Source organism: Stegostoma tigrinum, chromosome 1, assembly GCF_030684315.1.
Source record: "Stegostoma tigrinum isolate sSteTig4 chromosome 1, sSteTig4.hap1, whole genome shotgun sequence".
Lineage (NCBI taxonomy): Eukaryota > Metazoa > Chordata > Chondrichthyes > Orectolobiformes > Stegostomatidae > Stegostoma > Stegostoma tigrinum.
Window position 1 is genome coordinate 148827177 of NC_081354.1, and position 18452 is coordinate 148845628.

Genomic DNA, 18452 nt, shown 5'->3' on the forward strand with positions numbered 1-18452 from the left:
TCCCAAAGAATATATGCAAAACCTATGCAACATTTTCTTGCAAGAAAATCTCACTGTACCCAGGAACTACTTAATGCACCTTCTCTGAGCTGCCTGCAATTCTCTTACATATTTCCTGAGATAAGACAACCAAAACTGTTCACTGTATAACAAAGTGTGAAGCTGGATGAACACAGCAGGCCAAGCAGTGCTCTTGAGAAGCTGCTTGGCCTGCTGTGTTCATCCAGCTTCACACTTTGTTATCTTGGATTCTCCAGCATCTGCAGCTCCCATTATCTCCGTTCACTGTATTCTAGGTGCAATCTAGCTAGTGCCTTACACAGCTATAGAAAGAATTTTTTTTATACTACACTCACATTGAAACAAAGGGTAACATTCATTTTCCTTCACTATTATCCACTGAACCTTTTTAAACATTTATTCTTGGGATGTGGGCATCGCCAACATTTATTGGTGTTCTCTAGCAGTGCTTGAGAAGGTCATCACAAGCCGACTTCTTGAACCACTACAGTCCATGAGTAGACCCCACGAAGCCACTAGGGAGGGAATTCCAGGATTTTGAAGGGCAGGACTTATAGAGTTTATAGTCATAGACAGAAACAGAAGTTGCTGGAAAAGCTCAGCAGTTTGGGCAGTATCCGTGAAGAGAAATCAGAGTTAACACTTTGGGTCTGGTGATCATTTCTCAGAGTCAGAGTTGTACAGCATGGAAACAGACTCTTCGGTCCAACTCGTCCATACCAAACAGATATCCTAAATTAATCTAGTCCCATTTGCTAGCATTTGGACCATATTCCTCTAAACCATTCCTATACATACACCCACGGATGTCTTTTAAATAATAAAATGTGAGGCTGGATGAACACAGCAGGCCCAGCAGCATCTCAGGAGCACAAAAGCTGACGTTTCGGGCCTAGACTCTTCATCAGAGAGGGGGATGGGGTGAGGGTTCTGGAATAAATAGGGAGAGAGGGGGAGGCGGACCGAAGATGGAGAGAAAAGAAGATAGGTGGAGAGGAGAGTATAGGTGGGGAGGTAGGGAGGGGATAGGTCAGTCCAGGGAAGACGGACAGGTCAAGGAGGTGGGATGAGATTAGTAGGTAGGAGATGGAGGTGCGGCTTGGGGTGGGAGGAAGGGATGGGTGAGAGGAAGAACAGGTTAGGGAGGCAGAGACAGGCTGGACTGATTTTGGGATGCAGTGGGTGGAGAGGAAGAGCTGGGCTGGTTGTGTGGTGCAGTGGGGGGAGGGGACGAACTGGGCTGGTTTTAGGATGCGGTGGGGGAAGGGGAGATTTTGAAGCTGGTGAAGTCCACATTGATACCATTGGGCTGCAGGGTTCCCAAGCGGAATATGAGTTGCTGTTCCTGCAACCTTCGGGTGACATCATTGTGGCACTGCAGGAGGCCCATGATGGACATGTCATCTAAAGAATGGGAGGGGGAGTGGAAATGGTTTGCAACTGGGAGGTGCAGTTGTTTGTTGCGAACCAAGCAGAGGTGTTCTGCAAAGCGGTCCCCAAACCTCCGCTTGGTTTCCCCAATGTAGAGGACGCCACACCGGGTACAATGGATACAGTATACCACATTGGCAGATGTGCAGGTGAACCTCTGCTTAATATGAAAAGTCATCTTGGGGCCTGGGATAGGGGTGAGGGAGGAGGTGTGGGGGCAAGTGTAGCATTTCCTGCGGTTGCAGGGGAAGGTGCCGGGTGTGGTGGGGTTGGAGGGCAGTGTGGAGCGAACAAGGGAGTCACGGGGAGAGTGGTCTCTCCAGAAAGCAGACAGGGGTGGGGATGGAAAAATGTCTTGGGTGGTGGGGTCGGATTGTAGATGGCGGAAGTGTCGGAGGATGATGCGTTGTATCCGGAGGTTGGTGGGGTGGTGTGTGAGAACGAGGGGGATCCTCTTTGGGCGGTTGTGGCGAGGGCGGGGTGTGAGGCATGTGTTGCGGGAAATGCGGGAGACGCTTTCAAGGGCGTTCTCAACCACTGTGGGGGGAAAGTTGCGGTCCTTGAAGAACTTGGACATCTGGGATGTGCGGGAGTGGAATACCTCATCGTGGGAGCAGATGCGGCGGAGGCGGAGGAATTGGGAATAGGGGATGGAATTTTTTCAGGAGTGTGGGTGGGAGTCGGTGGGCTTGAAATGGACATCAGTTACAAGCTGGTTGCTTGAGATGGAGACTGAGAGGTCCAGGAAGGTGAGGGATGTGCTGGAGATGGCCCAGGTGAACTGAAGGTTGGGGTGGAAGGTGTTGGTGAAGTGGATGAACTGTTCGAGCTCCTCTGAGGAGCAAGAGGCAGCGCCGATACAGTCATCAATGTAACGGAGGAAGAGGTGGGGTTTGGGGCCTGTGTAGGTGCAGAAGAGGGACTGTTCCACGTAACCTACGAAGAGGCAGGCATAGCTGGGGCCCATGCGGGTGCCCATGGCCACCCCCTTAGTCTGTAGGAAGTGTGAGGAATCGAAAGAGAAGTTGTTGAGGGTGAGGATGAGTTCTTAAATATTGTTTTTGTAATAGCTTCCACCACTTCCTCTGACAGCTCATTCCATACATGAACCACCTTCTGTGTGAAAAAGTTGTCCTTTAGGTCCTTTTTAAATTTTTCCCCTCTCATCTTAAACCTATGCCCTCTAGCATTGGACTCTCCCACTCTGGGGAAAAGACTTTGCCAATTTAACCTATCCCCTCATGATTTTATAAACCTCTATAAGGTTACGTCTCACTCTCTGACACTCCAGGGAAAATAGCTTCAGTCTATTCAGCCTCTCCCCTATAGCATCAAACTCTCCAAACCTGGCAGCATCCTTGTAAAGAGAGATGAGATAATGGGAACTGCAGATGCTGGAGAATTCCAAGATAATAAAATGTGAGGCTGGATGAACACAGTAGGCCAAGCAGCATCTCAGGAGCACAATGAGATGCTGCTTGGCCTGCTGTGTTCATCCAGCCTCACATTTTATTATCTTAGCATCCTTGTAAATCTTTTCTGAACACTTTCAAGTTTCACAACATCCTTCCTATAGCAGGGAGGCCAGAATTGCATGCAGTATTCCAAAAGTGGCTTCACCAATGCTCTGTACAGATGCAACATGACCTCCCAATTCCTATACTCAATGCACTGACTGATAAAGGCGAGCATACCAAACTACCATATCTACCTGTGATTCTACTTTCAAGGAAATATGAACCTGCACTCCAAGATCTCTTTGTTTCGCAACACTCCACAGGACTTTATCATTCAGTATATAAGTCCTGTCCTGTACTGATTTGCCTTTCCAAAATGTAACACCTCATATCTGTCCAAATTAAATTCCATCTGCCACTCCTCTGCCTACTGGCCCATCTGATCAAGATCCCGTTGGACTCTAAGTAACTTTCTTCGCTGACCACTACAACTCCAATTTTGGTGTCACCTGCAAACTTACTAACCATACCTGCTATGTTCACATCGAATCATTTATATAAATGGTACATAATGGTAGGGCGCTGGATAGGGTTGTTGAGCTGAGAGACCTAGGGATTCAGGTATGCAATTCTTTGAAAGTTGCATCACAGGTAGACAGGGCAGTTAAGGTGGCATTTAGCATGCTTGCCTCCATTCCTCAGACCATTGAGTATTGGAGTTGGGACATCATGTTGAGGTTGTACAGAACATTGGTGAGGCCACTTTTGGAGTACTGTGTACAGTTCTGGTCGTCCTGCGACAGGAAGGATATTATTAAATTAGCAAAGGTTCAGAAAAGATTTACCAGAACGTTGCCAGGATTAGGGGTTGGAAATATAAGGATAGGCTGGGACATTTTTCCACTGGAGTAAAGAGATTGAGGGGTGACCTTATGGAGGTTCATAAAATCATGAGGGGCATAGAAAAGGTGAATAGCAACGGTCATTTCCCTAATGTGGGGGAGTTCAAAACTAGGAGGCATATTCGTAAGGTGAGAAGGGAAAGATCTAAAAAGCCAGCTGAAGGGTAACTTTTTCACATAGACGGCAGTTGGCATGTGGAATGAACTGCCAGAGGAAGTTTTAGGTGCAAGTACAGCTACAATGTTTCAAAGGCATTTGGTAGGTACATGAATAAGAAAGATTTAGAGGGATATGGGTCAAATGCAGGACAGTGGGACCAGTTTATTTTGGGAAACTTGGTTGACATGAACGAAGAGTCTGTTTCCTTGGAGTGCAACTTTATGACTCTATGACTCTAAAACAGTGAAGGAACAGTGACATATTTTCAAGTCAGGATGATGAGTGGCTTCGGGGGAACCTGAAGGTGGTGTTCCAATGTATCAGCTACCAGTGGAGAGATCATGCCCCCACAATTCCCATTCACTCCAGTTTTGCTGGAGCTCCTTGATACCACATTCAGTCAAACACAGCCTTGATGTCAAGGGCTGTCACTCTCACCTCACTTCTGGAATCCAGCTCTTTCTTCCATGTTTGAACCATTGCTACAATGAGGTCAGGAACTGAATGATCCCAGCAGAACTCAGACTGGGCGTCAGTGTGGAGGTAAGCAGTGTGACTGTCCAGTACCTCTACAAAAATACCTGACAAATGCTTATTTTTGCTGCTGACAAAATATAATTCCTCCATCTTTCCTCTGAACTCATTCTTAACACGGGCAATTAGTCTTTATGTCTCTCTGTACTGCTATCTGTGCTTGAATCTGTCCCTTATCAGTATATCTACCCAACTGTTTACTGAATGTGGGTAAAATTTATTTTCCACAATCTAGTCAGGCTCAGAAGCCATGGCAGAGCTCAAACTGGGTGTTGCAGACCAGGTTATTGCTGAGCAAATGCTGATAGATAGCACTGTTCATGACACCTTCCATTATTTTACTGATGGGGCAGTAAGTAATTGGGTTGGATTTGTCCTGTCTTTTGTTGTTAGGGACTTTCGTCAGCAATTTTCCACATTGTCGGGTATATGCTGTTGTAGATGGTACACACTGAACATCAGTAGCAATGTGAAAAATTTCCTCGCCGTGAACTAGCTTATTGAGACGCATGTACGAGGACCCCAAACTCTTTCTGAGTTGCAGTTTTCTGCAGTCGTTCCCCATCTCAATAATATTTTGCTCCTCTGTTCTTTCTGACAAAGTGCATAACCTCACGCTCTCTCACGTAATATTTAATCTGCAAAGATTTTGCCCACCCGCTCAACCTGTCCATATCCCTACATAGACTGCGTCATCCTCACTTGTCTTCAGCTGTTTTTGTGTCGTGTCACAAATGTAGCAATTCATCAACTTCTCTCAACCAAGTCACTGATATATATTGCAAATATTTGTAATTGAAGGGTCATTCTTTCCATTGAAAGTACCATGTGGCAACCCAATCCCTGATAGGTTATAACAATGAAATAGTTACAGCATTATTTTGTGTTCAATATCTTTGGCTTCTTCTTAGTTACGACTCAATGCAAAGCCTTACCTTACTTATAATGCCATGGAGCAGATGTAACAAATATTTTGTGCTAAAAAGTGAATTTCATATATTTCAACATTTAAGTATGGGTTAAATTTGTTTTCTTTCTTATTCCCAAACAGCTTGATTAGAGGCATTTCTAACAACAGGAAACATTCTTTTAATTACATGGAATTATGTTAAATAAAGGAAGTGGGATATTCAAAAAATGATGCTTTGTATTTCTGGAATGTTGATCTACAACACGATAGCTTTAAGATGAAAAGCATTCAAAGGCTTCCTTAATTATAAGTAGATAGGCACGTACCAGTATCCTCAGAAACTTTAAGTGTAGTCTGAAGAAAATTTAAGATATCGGCGTTTCCTGAGAGCTTGTAGTAATGAAGTGCATCATGACCCAGTGCGTCTACTAACTTCAGGTTAGCACCCTTCTTGACTAACATTTCAACAGTATTTCCACTTCCATGCTCACAGGCCAACATTACAGCAGTCCTAGAACAGGATAAAGAAACAAGTATATTGTGAATAACTCACCATAAGATCACATCATGTTATCGGTTTTAATGATTACCATGCAATTTAAAAATACTTCCAAAGCATTACAGTACTGTTGTATTGCAATAGTCTTAAGACACTAAAGTGAACTACTGTGATTCTAATTCTATTCTAAATTATAATACTGAGCTTGAGGTGGTGTCAGTGATAACAAGATAAATCAGGATACAGTAATTAAAGCCAATCAGAAGTTTTATCAACACGGAAACTGAAAGGCAAGGCTGTAGAAATGAGTTATTTTTTCAATAATTTTAACTTGCTTAAGCAAGTGTGAAATTAAACTCTATTTAATTGTAGTTTATTGCAAAGTATTTCTTCAAAAAGCAAAACAGCTATATGACCCAGTTTAGTGGTAATGGGAACTGCAGAAGTTGTAGAATCCAAGATAACAAAGTGTGGGGCTGGATGAACACAGCAGGCCAAGCAGCATCTCAGGAGCACAAAAGCTGACGTTTCGGGCCGAGACCCTTCATCAGACAGAGGTTCTCTCTGATGAAGGGTCTAGGCCCGAAACGTCAGCTTTTATGCTCCTGAGATGCTGCTTGGCCTTCTGCGTTCATCGAGCCCCACACTTTGTTATATGACCCAGTTTAACAGGGTTTATAGCTGCTTTTATGGCCTGAGCTAATTTAAAATGTGACGTAATATACTTTTCTTCAAGGAGACAGCTATGCTTTAAATTGGTTTCATTTTGTAACTTAAAGTAGTAACAGACATAATTGTACTTTTCATTGCTAGTTTGAGCTTTGTTTGAGGCACCAAGAGTGGAATCATTCAATATTCTTTCCGCAAAGAATACTGGTTGGCTTTAGAATTTTGGAAAATAGTCAATGCATCAGTTGGGATATTTGAAATGATATTAAATTATTTTGGGTGAAATGTTACTCTTTATGGAATCAGGTCTGAGACCTTAATGGTCGCGGTGATATTGAGGCATCCACAGTGAGTGCCTAGCAAAACCCCTCGCACGACCCGATGAAAGGTTCACCACCATTTTCCAAACACACTCTGAGATTTAGCAGAGCTGACAGGAATCTGACCTTCAATTTTAATGGCGATTTTGGGTGGAGGATGAAGAAGAGTTTCCAATATGATGTATATGTAGTTTAGACAGTATGTGGGAACAAATTTGCCCAATAGATCTGACTATTGTATGAATGAACAGAGAGTGCTAAGAAAGGTTCCATCAGAAAGGAGGAGATTGAAGGCTAGTTACTGCATTAATTGAACAGCAGCAATTTTTATTTTCTTCCTCTATCCTTTCCAAGAATACAAAAGATGCAAAGTTTTGTTTCGGTAAGGAACAAATGTATGCTGAATCAATAATGATCACTACTGCAAATAGGAATATAAAAGTGTGGAAGTTCTACTGCAGCCATTCAGGATGCCAATAAGAGCAGTACTAATATAGCTTTGGCCTCCCGATTTGAGAAATGATATGATTGCTTTAGAAGCGGTTCAACTGACTGACTCATAGAATCTTTACTGTGTGTAAGCCCCGATACCTGGGATGAAAGGCTTGTCTTTTCATAGAAATCATAGAATTCCCCATGTGGAAATAGGCCATTTGGCTCATTGAGTTCAGGCTGCCGCTCTGAACAGCATCCCACACAGACTCATCCCCCTACCCTATCCCTGTAACACTGCATCTCCCATTGTTAACCCACTTAAGCCTGCATGTCCCTGGACACTATGGGATAGTAAGAACTGCTGATGCTGGAGTCAGAGATAACACAGTGTGGAGCTGGAAGAACAGGAAAGCTGATGGTTCTTGTCAGGATCCTTCTTCAGGCATTTCTGAAGAAGGGTCCTGACCTGAAGAGTCAACTTTCCTGCTCCTCTGACTCTGCCTGGCCTGCTGTCTTCCTTCAGCTCCACACTGTATTGTCCTGGACACTATGGGCCATTTAGCATGGTCAATCCACCGTCCCTGTATATCTTTGGACTATGGGAGGATAATGCAGCACTCAGAAAAAACCATGCAACCATGGGGATACAGTGCCATTTCCACACAGATTGTGACCTGAAGCTGAAATCAAACCTAGGTCCCTGGCTAACCATTGGGCCACCGTGTTGCTTTAAGAAAGGTTGGGCCTTTACATGTCAGAGACCAGGAGGATAGAGGTGCTTGTGTTGAAGCATACAAAATCCTGGGCATATCTGACAGGATAAATATCAAGAAGATTGTGTTGTTGGTGGGGAGTCTAGAAACTGCCGTCAGTCAGTGATCAAAAATAAGGGGTCTCCTTTTAAAAGGAAGTTGAAAATTTGTTTTCTCTAAAAGGGTAATCGGTATATTGTAATTGGCTTTGAATTTATCCAGAGCCAAGCTAGACTTTTAACAGGCAGAGGTTCAAAAATTATGGGGAGGCAGATCGGAAAGTGGACAACTCTACATTCTTAAATTTAAGAACTTTTGGGCTGAAAACAAGTATTTGGCATGTAAAGGAGAAATAGTTTCTCAAAAGGATTACTCAGCAGTGGAAATTTTTCTAATGAAAATGATACAATGAGACTAAGAATAATCATAAGCATGCTTAGAATGAAGTTAGAAAATATGGTAAATATGATAATGGCTAGATTTGCGAGAAGTGGATGTGAGTTTGCCCGCTGAGCTGGAAGGTTAGTTTTCAGATGTTTCGTCACCGTTTTTTTTATTTGAAAAAATATATACTTTATTCATAAGATGTACAAAAAATACAACATATTTATACACCTACCCAGTCATGCAAGCCGCTCCGGGTTACCCGGGGGTACGTACACCAACTAAAGGAAAAAACAAAACAAAGAAGAAAGAAAAACAAAGCAAAGAAAATACCCCGGCAGTCGTCACCCCGCACAGTCTCCGTTGGCCCCCTGACCAGTTGGGGAAGGCGCCAGCTGGGCCCAATTACCAGGTATTCTGGACGAGGGGTTTCATACGGTGGTCTTTCGCCACCGCGCCTTGGCGGCGGCTGCCCCAAGCTTTAGCGCGTCCCACAGCACCTAGTCCTGGACCTTGGAGTGCGCCAGTCTGCAACACTCGGTCAGGATCAGTTCTTTCAGCTGGCAGACCAGCAAGTTGCGGGCAGACCAAAGAGCGTCTTTCACCGCATTGATGGTCCTCCAGGCGCAGTTAATGTTTGTCTCGGTGTGCGTCCTGGGAAACAGCCCGTAGAGCATGGAGTCCCACGTCACAGAGCTGCTCGGGACGAACCTCGACAAATACCACTGCATCCCCCTCCAGACCTCCTGCGCATAGGCACACTCCAGAAGGAGGTGATCGACAGTCTCATCCCCCCTGCAGCCGCCTCGAGGGCAGCGTGCGGTGGCGCAGAGATTCCGGGCATGCATAAAGGATCTCACTGGCAGAGCCCCTCTCACCGCCAGCCAAGCAATGTCCTTGTGCTTGTTTGAAAGTTCTGACGATGAGGCATTCTGCCAAACGAATTTGGCAGTCTGCGTGGGGAACCACACGACGGAATCCACCCTCTCCTTTTCCCGAAGGGTCTCGAGGATACTACGTGCTAACCACTGCCTGACGGCCTTGTGGTCAAAGCTGTTTCCCTTCAAAAATTTCTCCACAAAGGACAGGTGGTACGGGACGGTCCAACTACTCGGAGCGTTCTGCGGCAACGAGGCCAGGCCCATCCTTCGCAACACCGGGGACAGGTGGAACCTCAGTCAGTAGTGACACTTGGTGTTTGCGTACTGAGGATCTACACGCAGCTTGATGCAGCCGCACACAAAGGTAGCCGTCAGGGCGAGGCTGGCGTTCGGTACGCCCTTTCCCCCATTTTCCAGGTCTTTGTACATGGTGTCCCTGCGGACCCGGACATCACCAACACAAGGAAATCTAAACAGCTAAAAGAAAGCGAGACATAACACCAGCGCTTCACTGGAGGCTCACTGTTGATGTTACCTAGAATGGTGATGAAACGTCTGGGAATGAACCTGCCAGCTCAGTGAACCAGCTTACATCCGGAACAAAATAAAGACCCACTCTTTTGTGGACCGAGAAGAGGAGAACGCGACTGTGTTGGAGGTGGAAGGAAGATGTCGGGTTGGCTGTGCACCCTTGCAACCGGTGGATCTTAATGCTGGCTTCGGCCTAACGCTGGTTCAATGAGCAGCCAACCTGCAACGATGGCTGCGACGAGTGCTTGTGCCCCAGGTCAGGGGGTCCGGAACACTATCCGTGTTTCTGTGAAGAAGGGGATGAAGGTGCACCTGTGGATCGCACCTTCTTCGTGAAGAGGGTCCTGTTGGACTGTTGTGGGTTCGCTGCTGCGGACATTTACTGCCTGCAGGATTTCCCCGGAGGAGGTTTTTACGATGTAACCTTCAGGAGGTTTTCAAGGAGAAAGGAGGTGAGGACCCCCTCTCTGTATTGACCGCTGCCCCCTCTTCGTGATGCCGGTGCAGAGGAGCCGTTTGGTGACTGTACACATGTATGATCCGCATGTGCCAGCAGTTGATGTCCTGACCTTCTTTGGAAGGTACGTGAAGGTGGAAGTTGACCTAACCAACATCATGGACCCCTTCGGGATCTGGACCAATAAGAGGCAGGTCAGGGTGGCACTGAGGACGGGCTCGGACGGGAACATCGTACACCCACCGTCCAGCTTCGCGATCAGCGGGAGCAAGGGCTACCTGACCTATGCAGGGCAAACTAAAGTCTGCCATGCCTGCGGTAGGTCAGGTCACATGGCGGCCGACTGCAAAGCCACCATCTGCAGGGAGGAGGGACACCTTGCAAAGGATTGCCCAAAAGAGAAAAGCTGCAACCTTTGCGGGGAAGCGGGCCACCTCTATAGGACATGCCTGCAGCGGGGGACCACCTATGCCCAGGTCGCCGGCAGGGGCAATGCGGGGCAAGCCCCCCCCGGAGGAGAGGAAGGGACCAGGGTCCTGCAAGGACCGCCCGAATGTGCAGAAGGGCCAGGTCGTGCAGGAGGGCCCAGCCCCGCAGGATGGACCCGAAGCCAGCAAAGCGCCCCTGCAGGCTCTGCTTCCCCCCGACAACCCAGAGTCGATGGAGGAGGTGACAGGTGACCCAGGAGAGTGGACAACAGTCTGGAAAGCGAGGAGGAAGGTGCGCCGGTGGGCCAAGGCACCGCAACCATCAGGCGGGAAGAGGCAGCTACAGGGGAGATATAAGAGCTCCTCTGACGAGGGAGATTCGGAAGAGGCCCGCCCAAAAGAAGAAGCTAAAGATCTCAAGGGAGAAGGAAAGCAGCACTCTGCTTCCAGGTGACGGGAGGCGTCCTGAGGCTCCCTCTGACACCCAGCCACGCGCTGCTGGGGCCCTGGAGGGCCCCCCGGAACTTTCAGGCGGGAAGGAGGAAACAGTGTGTCCCCAGCCTGACCCAGAGCCGGACTCTCCTGCCTCCGTACCCCAGACGGGGGGATGCCACCCGGAAGGCAGCACGGACGGTTTCCTGAGCCCGGACAGCGTCCAGCAGTTAGCCCGGGCAATGGGCATGAAGGGACAGATGGAGGGGCTGGACCTTGGACTTGGGGAGGGTACTGCGGTCACTGCCCACAATGGGGGTACGAGTTGCGAGCATTAATGTGCGCAGCGTCAAGTCCACCGCAAGATGTGTGTCCACGTTGGCCTACCTGACCACCGTCAAGGTAGACCTCCTGTTTCTGCAGGATTGTGGGATACTGCGCCTCAGCAGGTGCGGGAAATAGTCCGGCACCTGGACCTGTGGGCCTTCGATCTGGTCGGGGGGTAACTACTGTCGCCCCTCGGGCCTGGCTATTCTGCTGCGGGGGCGCAACTTCACCATCTCTCAAGTTCAGGAGGTGGTGTGGGGGCGCCTCCTAGTGGCTGATGTCACCTACAGGAATGCTCCCCTGAGGCTGATCAACGTGTACGCCCCAGCGGTATGGAGTGAGCGGTTGGCCGTCCTGCAGCGGCTTCCACCCCTGCTGGCTACGTCCAGGCCTGTCATCCTAGGCGGAGACTTCAACTGCATCATCGATGCAGGTGGAAGATCCGGCATGGGGACAGCGGGTCGGGGGAGTCAACTGGACCTCACATCCAGATTCCTGATGGGCACGGTGAAGGAGGCCAAGCTGCTCGACGTCTTCAGCACCCCTGCAGACGGAGCGCAGCGGAGATACACCTGGTCGTGGCCAGATGGGTCTATCCGCTCATGGACAGACTTCCCGTTTGTGTCACTGGCGTTCTCGGTCAGGTCCACCGGCGTTGAGCCGGTGTTCTTCTCTGACCACTGCCTCCTGCTGGCTGACTGTCACTTACAGGACAACCAGCAGGCTGGCAAGGGGACGTGGAAGCTCAACACGATTCTGTTGACCCCAGAGAACGTCGAGGAGCTTAAGAGGGAGTACGCCGGTTGGAGAACCGTGAAACCCCTCTTTGAGTCTCCGGGCGACTGGTGGGAGATGTTGAAGGAGAACATCAAGAGGTTCTTTGTCCTCAAGGGTGTTCGGAAGGTGAGAGAGAGGCGGAGAAAGCTGTCGCGACTCCAGAAAAGGGTGCAGAACCTGCTCCTTCTGCAGTTGATGGGGGTCGATGTCACGGAGGACCTCCGCGAGGTGAGGGGCCAGCAAGCCTCGCGCTTCGCCGCGGAGGCCTCCACGATAATCTTCCGGTTCACGGTCCGCTCCGTGGAGCAGGACCAGATGTGCTCGCGTTTCTTCTTTCAGAAGGTGCACAAAGAGAGCTCTGTGCTTAGCTGGCTGAAGGAGGACAACGGCTCGGTGACGTCGTCTCGGCCCGACATTTTGAGGATCAGCAGATCCTTCTATGCTGGACTGTATGACGCGAAGCCCATGGACAGCACGGCCTCCGAGTTGTTCCTCTCGTCTATCACGGAGGTCTTAGACGATGGCATGAAGGAGTGGCTGGACCGGCCAATATCCCTGGATGAGCTGAGCAGAGCCCTCAAGTCCTTGGAGAGGAATAAGACTCCCGGGAGCGACGGCTTACCGATCGAGCTGTATTCCGCTCTGTGGGACCTGGTCGGCCAGGACCTGCTGGAGGCGTACGATACTGCGCTTCGGACAGGGGAAATGTGCAAGTCCATGAGGAAGGGCATCATCACCCTCATTTACAAGAGGAAGGGGGAGAGGGAAGAAATTAAGAATTGGCATCCCATTTCACTATTGAACATGGACAAAAAAATCCTGGCCAAGGTCATAGCCAACTGGGTCAGGTCTGCCCTGGAGTCGGTGATTCACCCTGAACAAACCTGTGCTGTGCCGGGCAGGAAGATCGCTGACAGCCTCGCGCTCATCAGGGATACGATCGCCTACGTACAGGACAGGTGGGTGGACACCTGCCTCGTCATGCTGGACCAGGAGAAGGCCTTCGACAAGGTCTCTCATGCTTACATGAGGGACGTCCTCTCCAAATTGGGGTTCAGGGTGGGCATCCGCAATCGGATCCGGCTGCTCTTCACCAACATCGTTAGCGCAGTCGCCAACAACGGGTGGGATTGGACAGTTTTCCCGTCAGATCTGGAGTCAGTCAGGGCTGCCCGCTCTCTCCTGCCTTGTTCGTGTGCTGTGTGGAGCCCTTCGCCGCATCCATCAGGAAGAACGTGAGCCTGAAGGGCGTGACTATCCCAGGCAGCAGTGGCCTTGAGGTCAAGACCTCCCTGTACATGGGCGATGTTGCCATCTTCTGCACCAATCGTCAGTCAGTGGGTAGGCTGCTGGACATCTGCAGCCTGTTTGAACTGGCCTCGGGGTGCCAAAGTCAACAGGGGTAAGAGCGAGGCCATGTTCTTTGGGAACTGGGATGACCGCTCCTTCATCCCCTTCACCGTCAGGACAGACTACCTGAAGGCGCTGGATGTTTGGTTTGGTGGAGCTGGGGCGTACACTAAGACTTGGGAGGAGCGTATTATCAAATTGAAGCAAAAGCTGAGCAGGTGGATGCTCCGGTCCCCCTCCATCGTGGGTAAGAACCTGGTTGTCAGGTGCGAGGGGCTTTCGGTACTGTTGTATGTGGCGCAGGCCTGGCCTATTCCCTGGACCTGCGCCGCTGCGGTCACCTGGGCCATCTTCCACTTCATTTGGGAGTCGAGGATGGACCGGGTCCGCAGGGACACCATGTACAAAGACCTGGGAAATGGGGGAAAGGGCGTACCGAATGCCACCCTCGCCCTGACGCTACCTTTGTGTGCGGCTGCATCAAGCTGTGCGTAGATCCTCAGTAAGCAAACACCAAGTGTCACGACTTACTGAGGTTCTACCTGTCCCCGGTGTTGCGAATGATGGGCCTGGCCTCGTTGCCGCGGAACGCTCCGAGTAGTTGGACCGTTCCGTACCACCTGTCCTTCGTGGAGAAATTTTTGAAAGGAAACAGCTTTGACCACAAGGCCGTCAGGCAGTGGTCAGCACGTAGTATCCTCGGGACCCTTTGGGAAAAGGAGAGGGTGGATCCCGTGGTGTGGTTCCCCACGCAGACTGCCAAAGTCATTTGGCAGAATGCCTCATTGCCAGAACTTTCAAACAAGCACAAGGACATTGCTTGGCTGGCGGTGAGAGGGGCTTTGCCAGTGAGATCCTTTATTCACGCCCGGAATCTCTGCGCCACCGCACGCTGCCCTCGAGGTGGCTGCAGGGGGGATGAGACTGTCGATCACCTCCTTCTGGAGTGTGCCTATGCGCAGGAGGTCTGGAGGGGGATGCAGTGGTATTTGTCGAGGTTCGTCCCGAGCAGCTCCGTGACACGGGACTCCGTGCTCTACGGGCTGTTTCCCGGGACACACTCTGAGACCAACATTAACTGCACCTGGAGGACCATCAATGCGGTGAAAGATGCTCTTTGGTCTGCCCGCAACTTGCTGGTCTGCCAGCTGAAAGAACTGATCCTGACCGAGTGTTGCAGACCGGCGCACTCCAAGGTCCACGACTACGTGCTGAGGGACGCGCTAAAGCTTGGGGCAGCCGCCGCCAAGGCGCGGTGGCGAAAGACCACCGTATGAAACCCCTCGTCTAGAATGGGAAAAAGGGCCCTATCTGGTAACTGGGCCCAACTGGCGCCTTCCCCAACTGGTCAGGGGGCTAATGGGGACTGTGTGGGGAGACGACTGCCGGGGTATTTTCTTTGCTTTGTATTTTTTTTTCTTTGTTTTGTTTTTTCCTTTAGTTGGTGTACGTACCCCCTGGGCAAGCCGGAGCGGCTTGCATGACTGGGTAGGTGTATAAATGTTTTTTTTTGTACATTTCTATGAATAAAGTATATTTTTTCAAATATAAAAAAGTGATGAAATGTCTGAAAGCTAATCTTCCAGCTCAGCGAGCAAACTCACATCCAGAACCTCAACCTGAGCTACAAATCTTCTCAAAACTCATTTGTGAGATGTCTTTATTCCTACAGGGTTATAGCTACTTTCTGCCTAAACAGCCAGCATTAGAAAGTTATTTTTGCAAGGGTAGCCCAGTGACGCACTTCTTTGGTGAACTAAAAAAACTAACATGTTCGCGATACTCTTATGTTTCCAATATTCAGAAAGATAACTCCTACTAATGTATCTGACAAAGAGTCATTGGACTTGAAACACTAAGTCTGCTACCTCCCACAGATGGTGCCAGACCGAACACAGTGTGGTGCTGGAGGAACACAGCAGGCCAGGCAGCATCAGAGCAGGAATGTTGATGTTTTGGGTCGGGATCCCGAACTTTCCTGCTCTCATGCTGCCTGGCATGCTGTGTTCCTCCAGCTCCACACTGTGTTATCTCTGACTCCAGCATCAGCAGTTCTTATACACTGCCAGACCTGCAGTGTTTCACCAGCAACTTCTGTTGCTTTTCTTTCAGACCTTCTAATATACATTGACACTCTGAAATGTCTCTTGGCAGCCAGTAGATGTATAGCAACAGAAGCCTCTGACTATCCAGTTACACAGCCTCTCAAGTAAGGTTTAAAAAAATCTCAGTTTCTCCAATCTTTAAGGACAGTTTATTTCCTATTTCCAAACATATTTATGTTCCATAGCTCAAGACAATCTATAAAGCTCCTTCAACCTGTAAATCATCTCTCTCCCTTGACCTTGCTTTCTGTCTCCAGTTTGCTTGTTTTCTCAATTTGAGTGAAGAAAGTACTGTGTCTAATTAAAAACAAATGAATCATATTAATCAGTAAATAGTCACTGGGTGACTGTAAGCCCCCACCCACCTGGTGCAGTAGCCTTCATAGGCAATAGTACTTCTATGCAATATACAGCTCTTTTTTTCTAGGATTTGTCTGTAGTACTTTATGTAACCATATCCAAGTGATACTACACGAAAGCAGTAAAAGCCTTACTGCGGCCAATGTGCCCATGTGTAGCCCCAATCTGTGTGAAATTCCAGCCAACAGTTCTATTGGCTTATTTCTTATCTTTCAGCTGTGAATCCTGGGCAGTTTGAAAAAAAATCTAACTATCAAAATATGTATCTCTAAATCAGAAAACCAAGCTTCCTTCACCTGCACAACTTGACAAATTTTTAAAAATGCAAACCTTGATGACGCTTTTTGTCTTACATATATCAAGTCAGTTCATAAGAAAACCAGTAAATGGTAAAATCTACACTTATACTGAGAGAGCAAAATGTACTGATCGGTTGACCAGTCAGAGCCCACTTGCTAAGAGGTTGCCATGGGGAATACTGCAATTAATGATAATTGACACTTAACTGCCAGACTATGTTTAGATTTCGAACTATTTCAGGTTGACTCTGATTAGTCAGGACAATGCCAAGACACTTGCTTAGTTTGAAGTCTAAATGAAGATGTAGTAGTTAACTGTTAATTAACATTAACTGTTGCATTCTCCATGGTAAGGGCTTTACCAATCAGAGTCCACCTGCCAACCAGTTAGCACTTACCTCTGATACAATTGGTTTGCCCATTTATTGGTATTCTTGCAAAATGTGCACAGGGCATAAAGCTTCAAAAAGATATGTCTTTTTGCAGTAATAATCAATTCTGTACCACCAAATGACTATGAATATAAAGTAATGAAAATAACATTACAGATGGTCCACAATTCTCCAACAAGGCAAAACACCTATTTGAACATTGAAGACAAGAAGGTTGCTTAACCCCAACCTATTCAATCTTTGCAAATAAACTTGCAACAGTCCAAAAAAAGCATCAGATTTACTGCATTTGTAAATTTCATTGTAACTTTACAAGAATACCAAACAAAGCTTAATGAAGTATGCCAATCTATTCAAAATTACAAACTGTATACAATTTCCAATAGCAGCGTGTAACAGATTAATAATAGGTCTATAAGTGAATGGGGGATAACAGAGTGTGGAGCTGGAGGCCTGACCAGGCAGCATCAGAGAAGCAGGAAAGTTGACGTTTCGGGTTGGGATCCTTCTTAAGAAATGGGGAGGGGTAAGAGAGCTGGGACATAAATAGAGAGGAAGGGTGGGGCTGGGGTAGGTAGGTACGGTCGTGGTAGCTGACTGCAGCTAGGGAGCGCTGGGGGGTTGGTCAGTGAGTTGGGAGAGAAATAACTGAACTGGTTTTCTTTTGCATGATCGCCTTTCTTTGTCATTAAGTGCTACTCAATTTGAATTCAAGAGTCATCGTTCAAAAGTTATTCTTATGGCTGAATAGATGGTTGCTTTATATCCCCCTATTTTAATTTGTTGGAGGATAACAACATATAATTGACTCAAAATGCCTCATGGGAAGACAATTTTTTTTTAATATCACAATGACTGGGCAGCATTAAGAGGAGCAGCCTGCATTACCAGGCAAAAAGATGGTGTCTTTAACCAGTGTGCCCTGTCAAAACAAATCAAATAAACGTATCACATTAAAAGGAAATATACATTTACTAGCCCAAAATAGAACTTTCCTTTTGCCAAAATGTTACATTCCTAGTGCGCTTTTAGTCAGCTTTTTAACTATCCATCTTCCAATTCACACACTGGTTGAGTTATACTTGATGTCATGATTTCATTTAATTTGCAAGCTGTAGCCCTTCTGTTCCATTTTGTTCACGTTTATTTGTAAATAGATTGCAAATAGGAGATAGTAAGAACTGTAGATTCTGAAGTTAGAGTCATTACAGTGTGGAGCTGGAGGAACACTGCAGGTCAGGCTCCAGAGAAGCAGGACGCTCGATGTTTTGGGTTTATGCCCTTCATCAGAACTGTGGAAGGGGAGAGGAAGGGGGTATGGGGGCAGGAGGAAAGTAGGTGGGGTGGTGAAAGGTGGATGCAGGTAGGGGGATTGGTCAGTGGGGTAGTTGGGATGAATAAGTGGGAAAGAAGATGGACAGGTCAAGGAGGCGGGGATGGGGTTTGGACATGGGATGAGGCCAGGGGTGGGGAGATTTTGAAACTGGTGAATTCTATGTGGAGGCCATGGGGCTGTTTGATCCCAAGGCAGAACATGAGGTGTTGTACCTCCAGTTTGCATGTGGTGTCATTGTGACACTGGAGGAGACCCAGGATGGACATGTCACCAAGAGAGTGGGAGGGGGAGTTAAAATGGTTG

At 48.0% G+C, this 18452-nt stretch overlaps 1 protein-coding gene across 9 annotated transcripts in view; it reads right to left on the minus strand.

The window, feature by feature from the left end:
- Positions 1-18452, minus strand: part of rai14 (retinoic acid induced 14) — a 284292-nt gene that overhangs the window by 42450 nt on the left and 223390 nt on the right. For all 9 annotated transcript variants that reach the window (XM_048528516.1, XM_048528531.1, XM_048528523.1 and 6 more), the window contains one exon: positions 5742-5926. In XM_048528516.1, coding sequence (XP_048384473.1) covers positions 5742-5926 — 185 coding nt within the window. The remainder of the gene's footprint in view (positions 1-5741; positions 5927-18452) is intronic.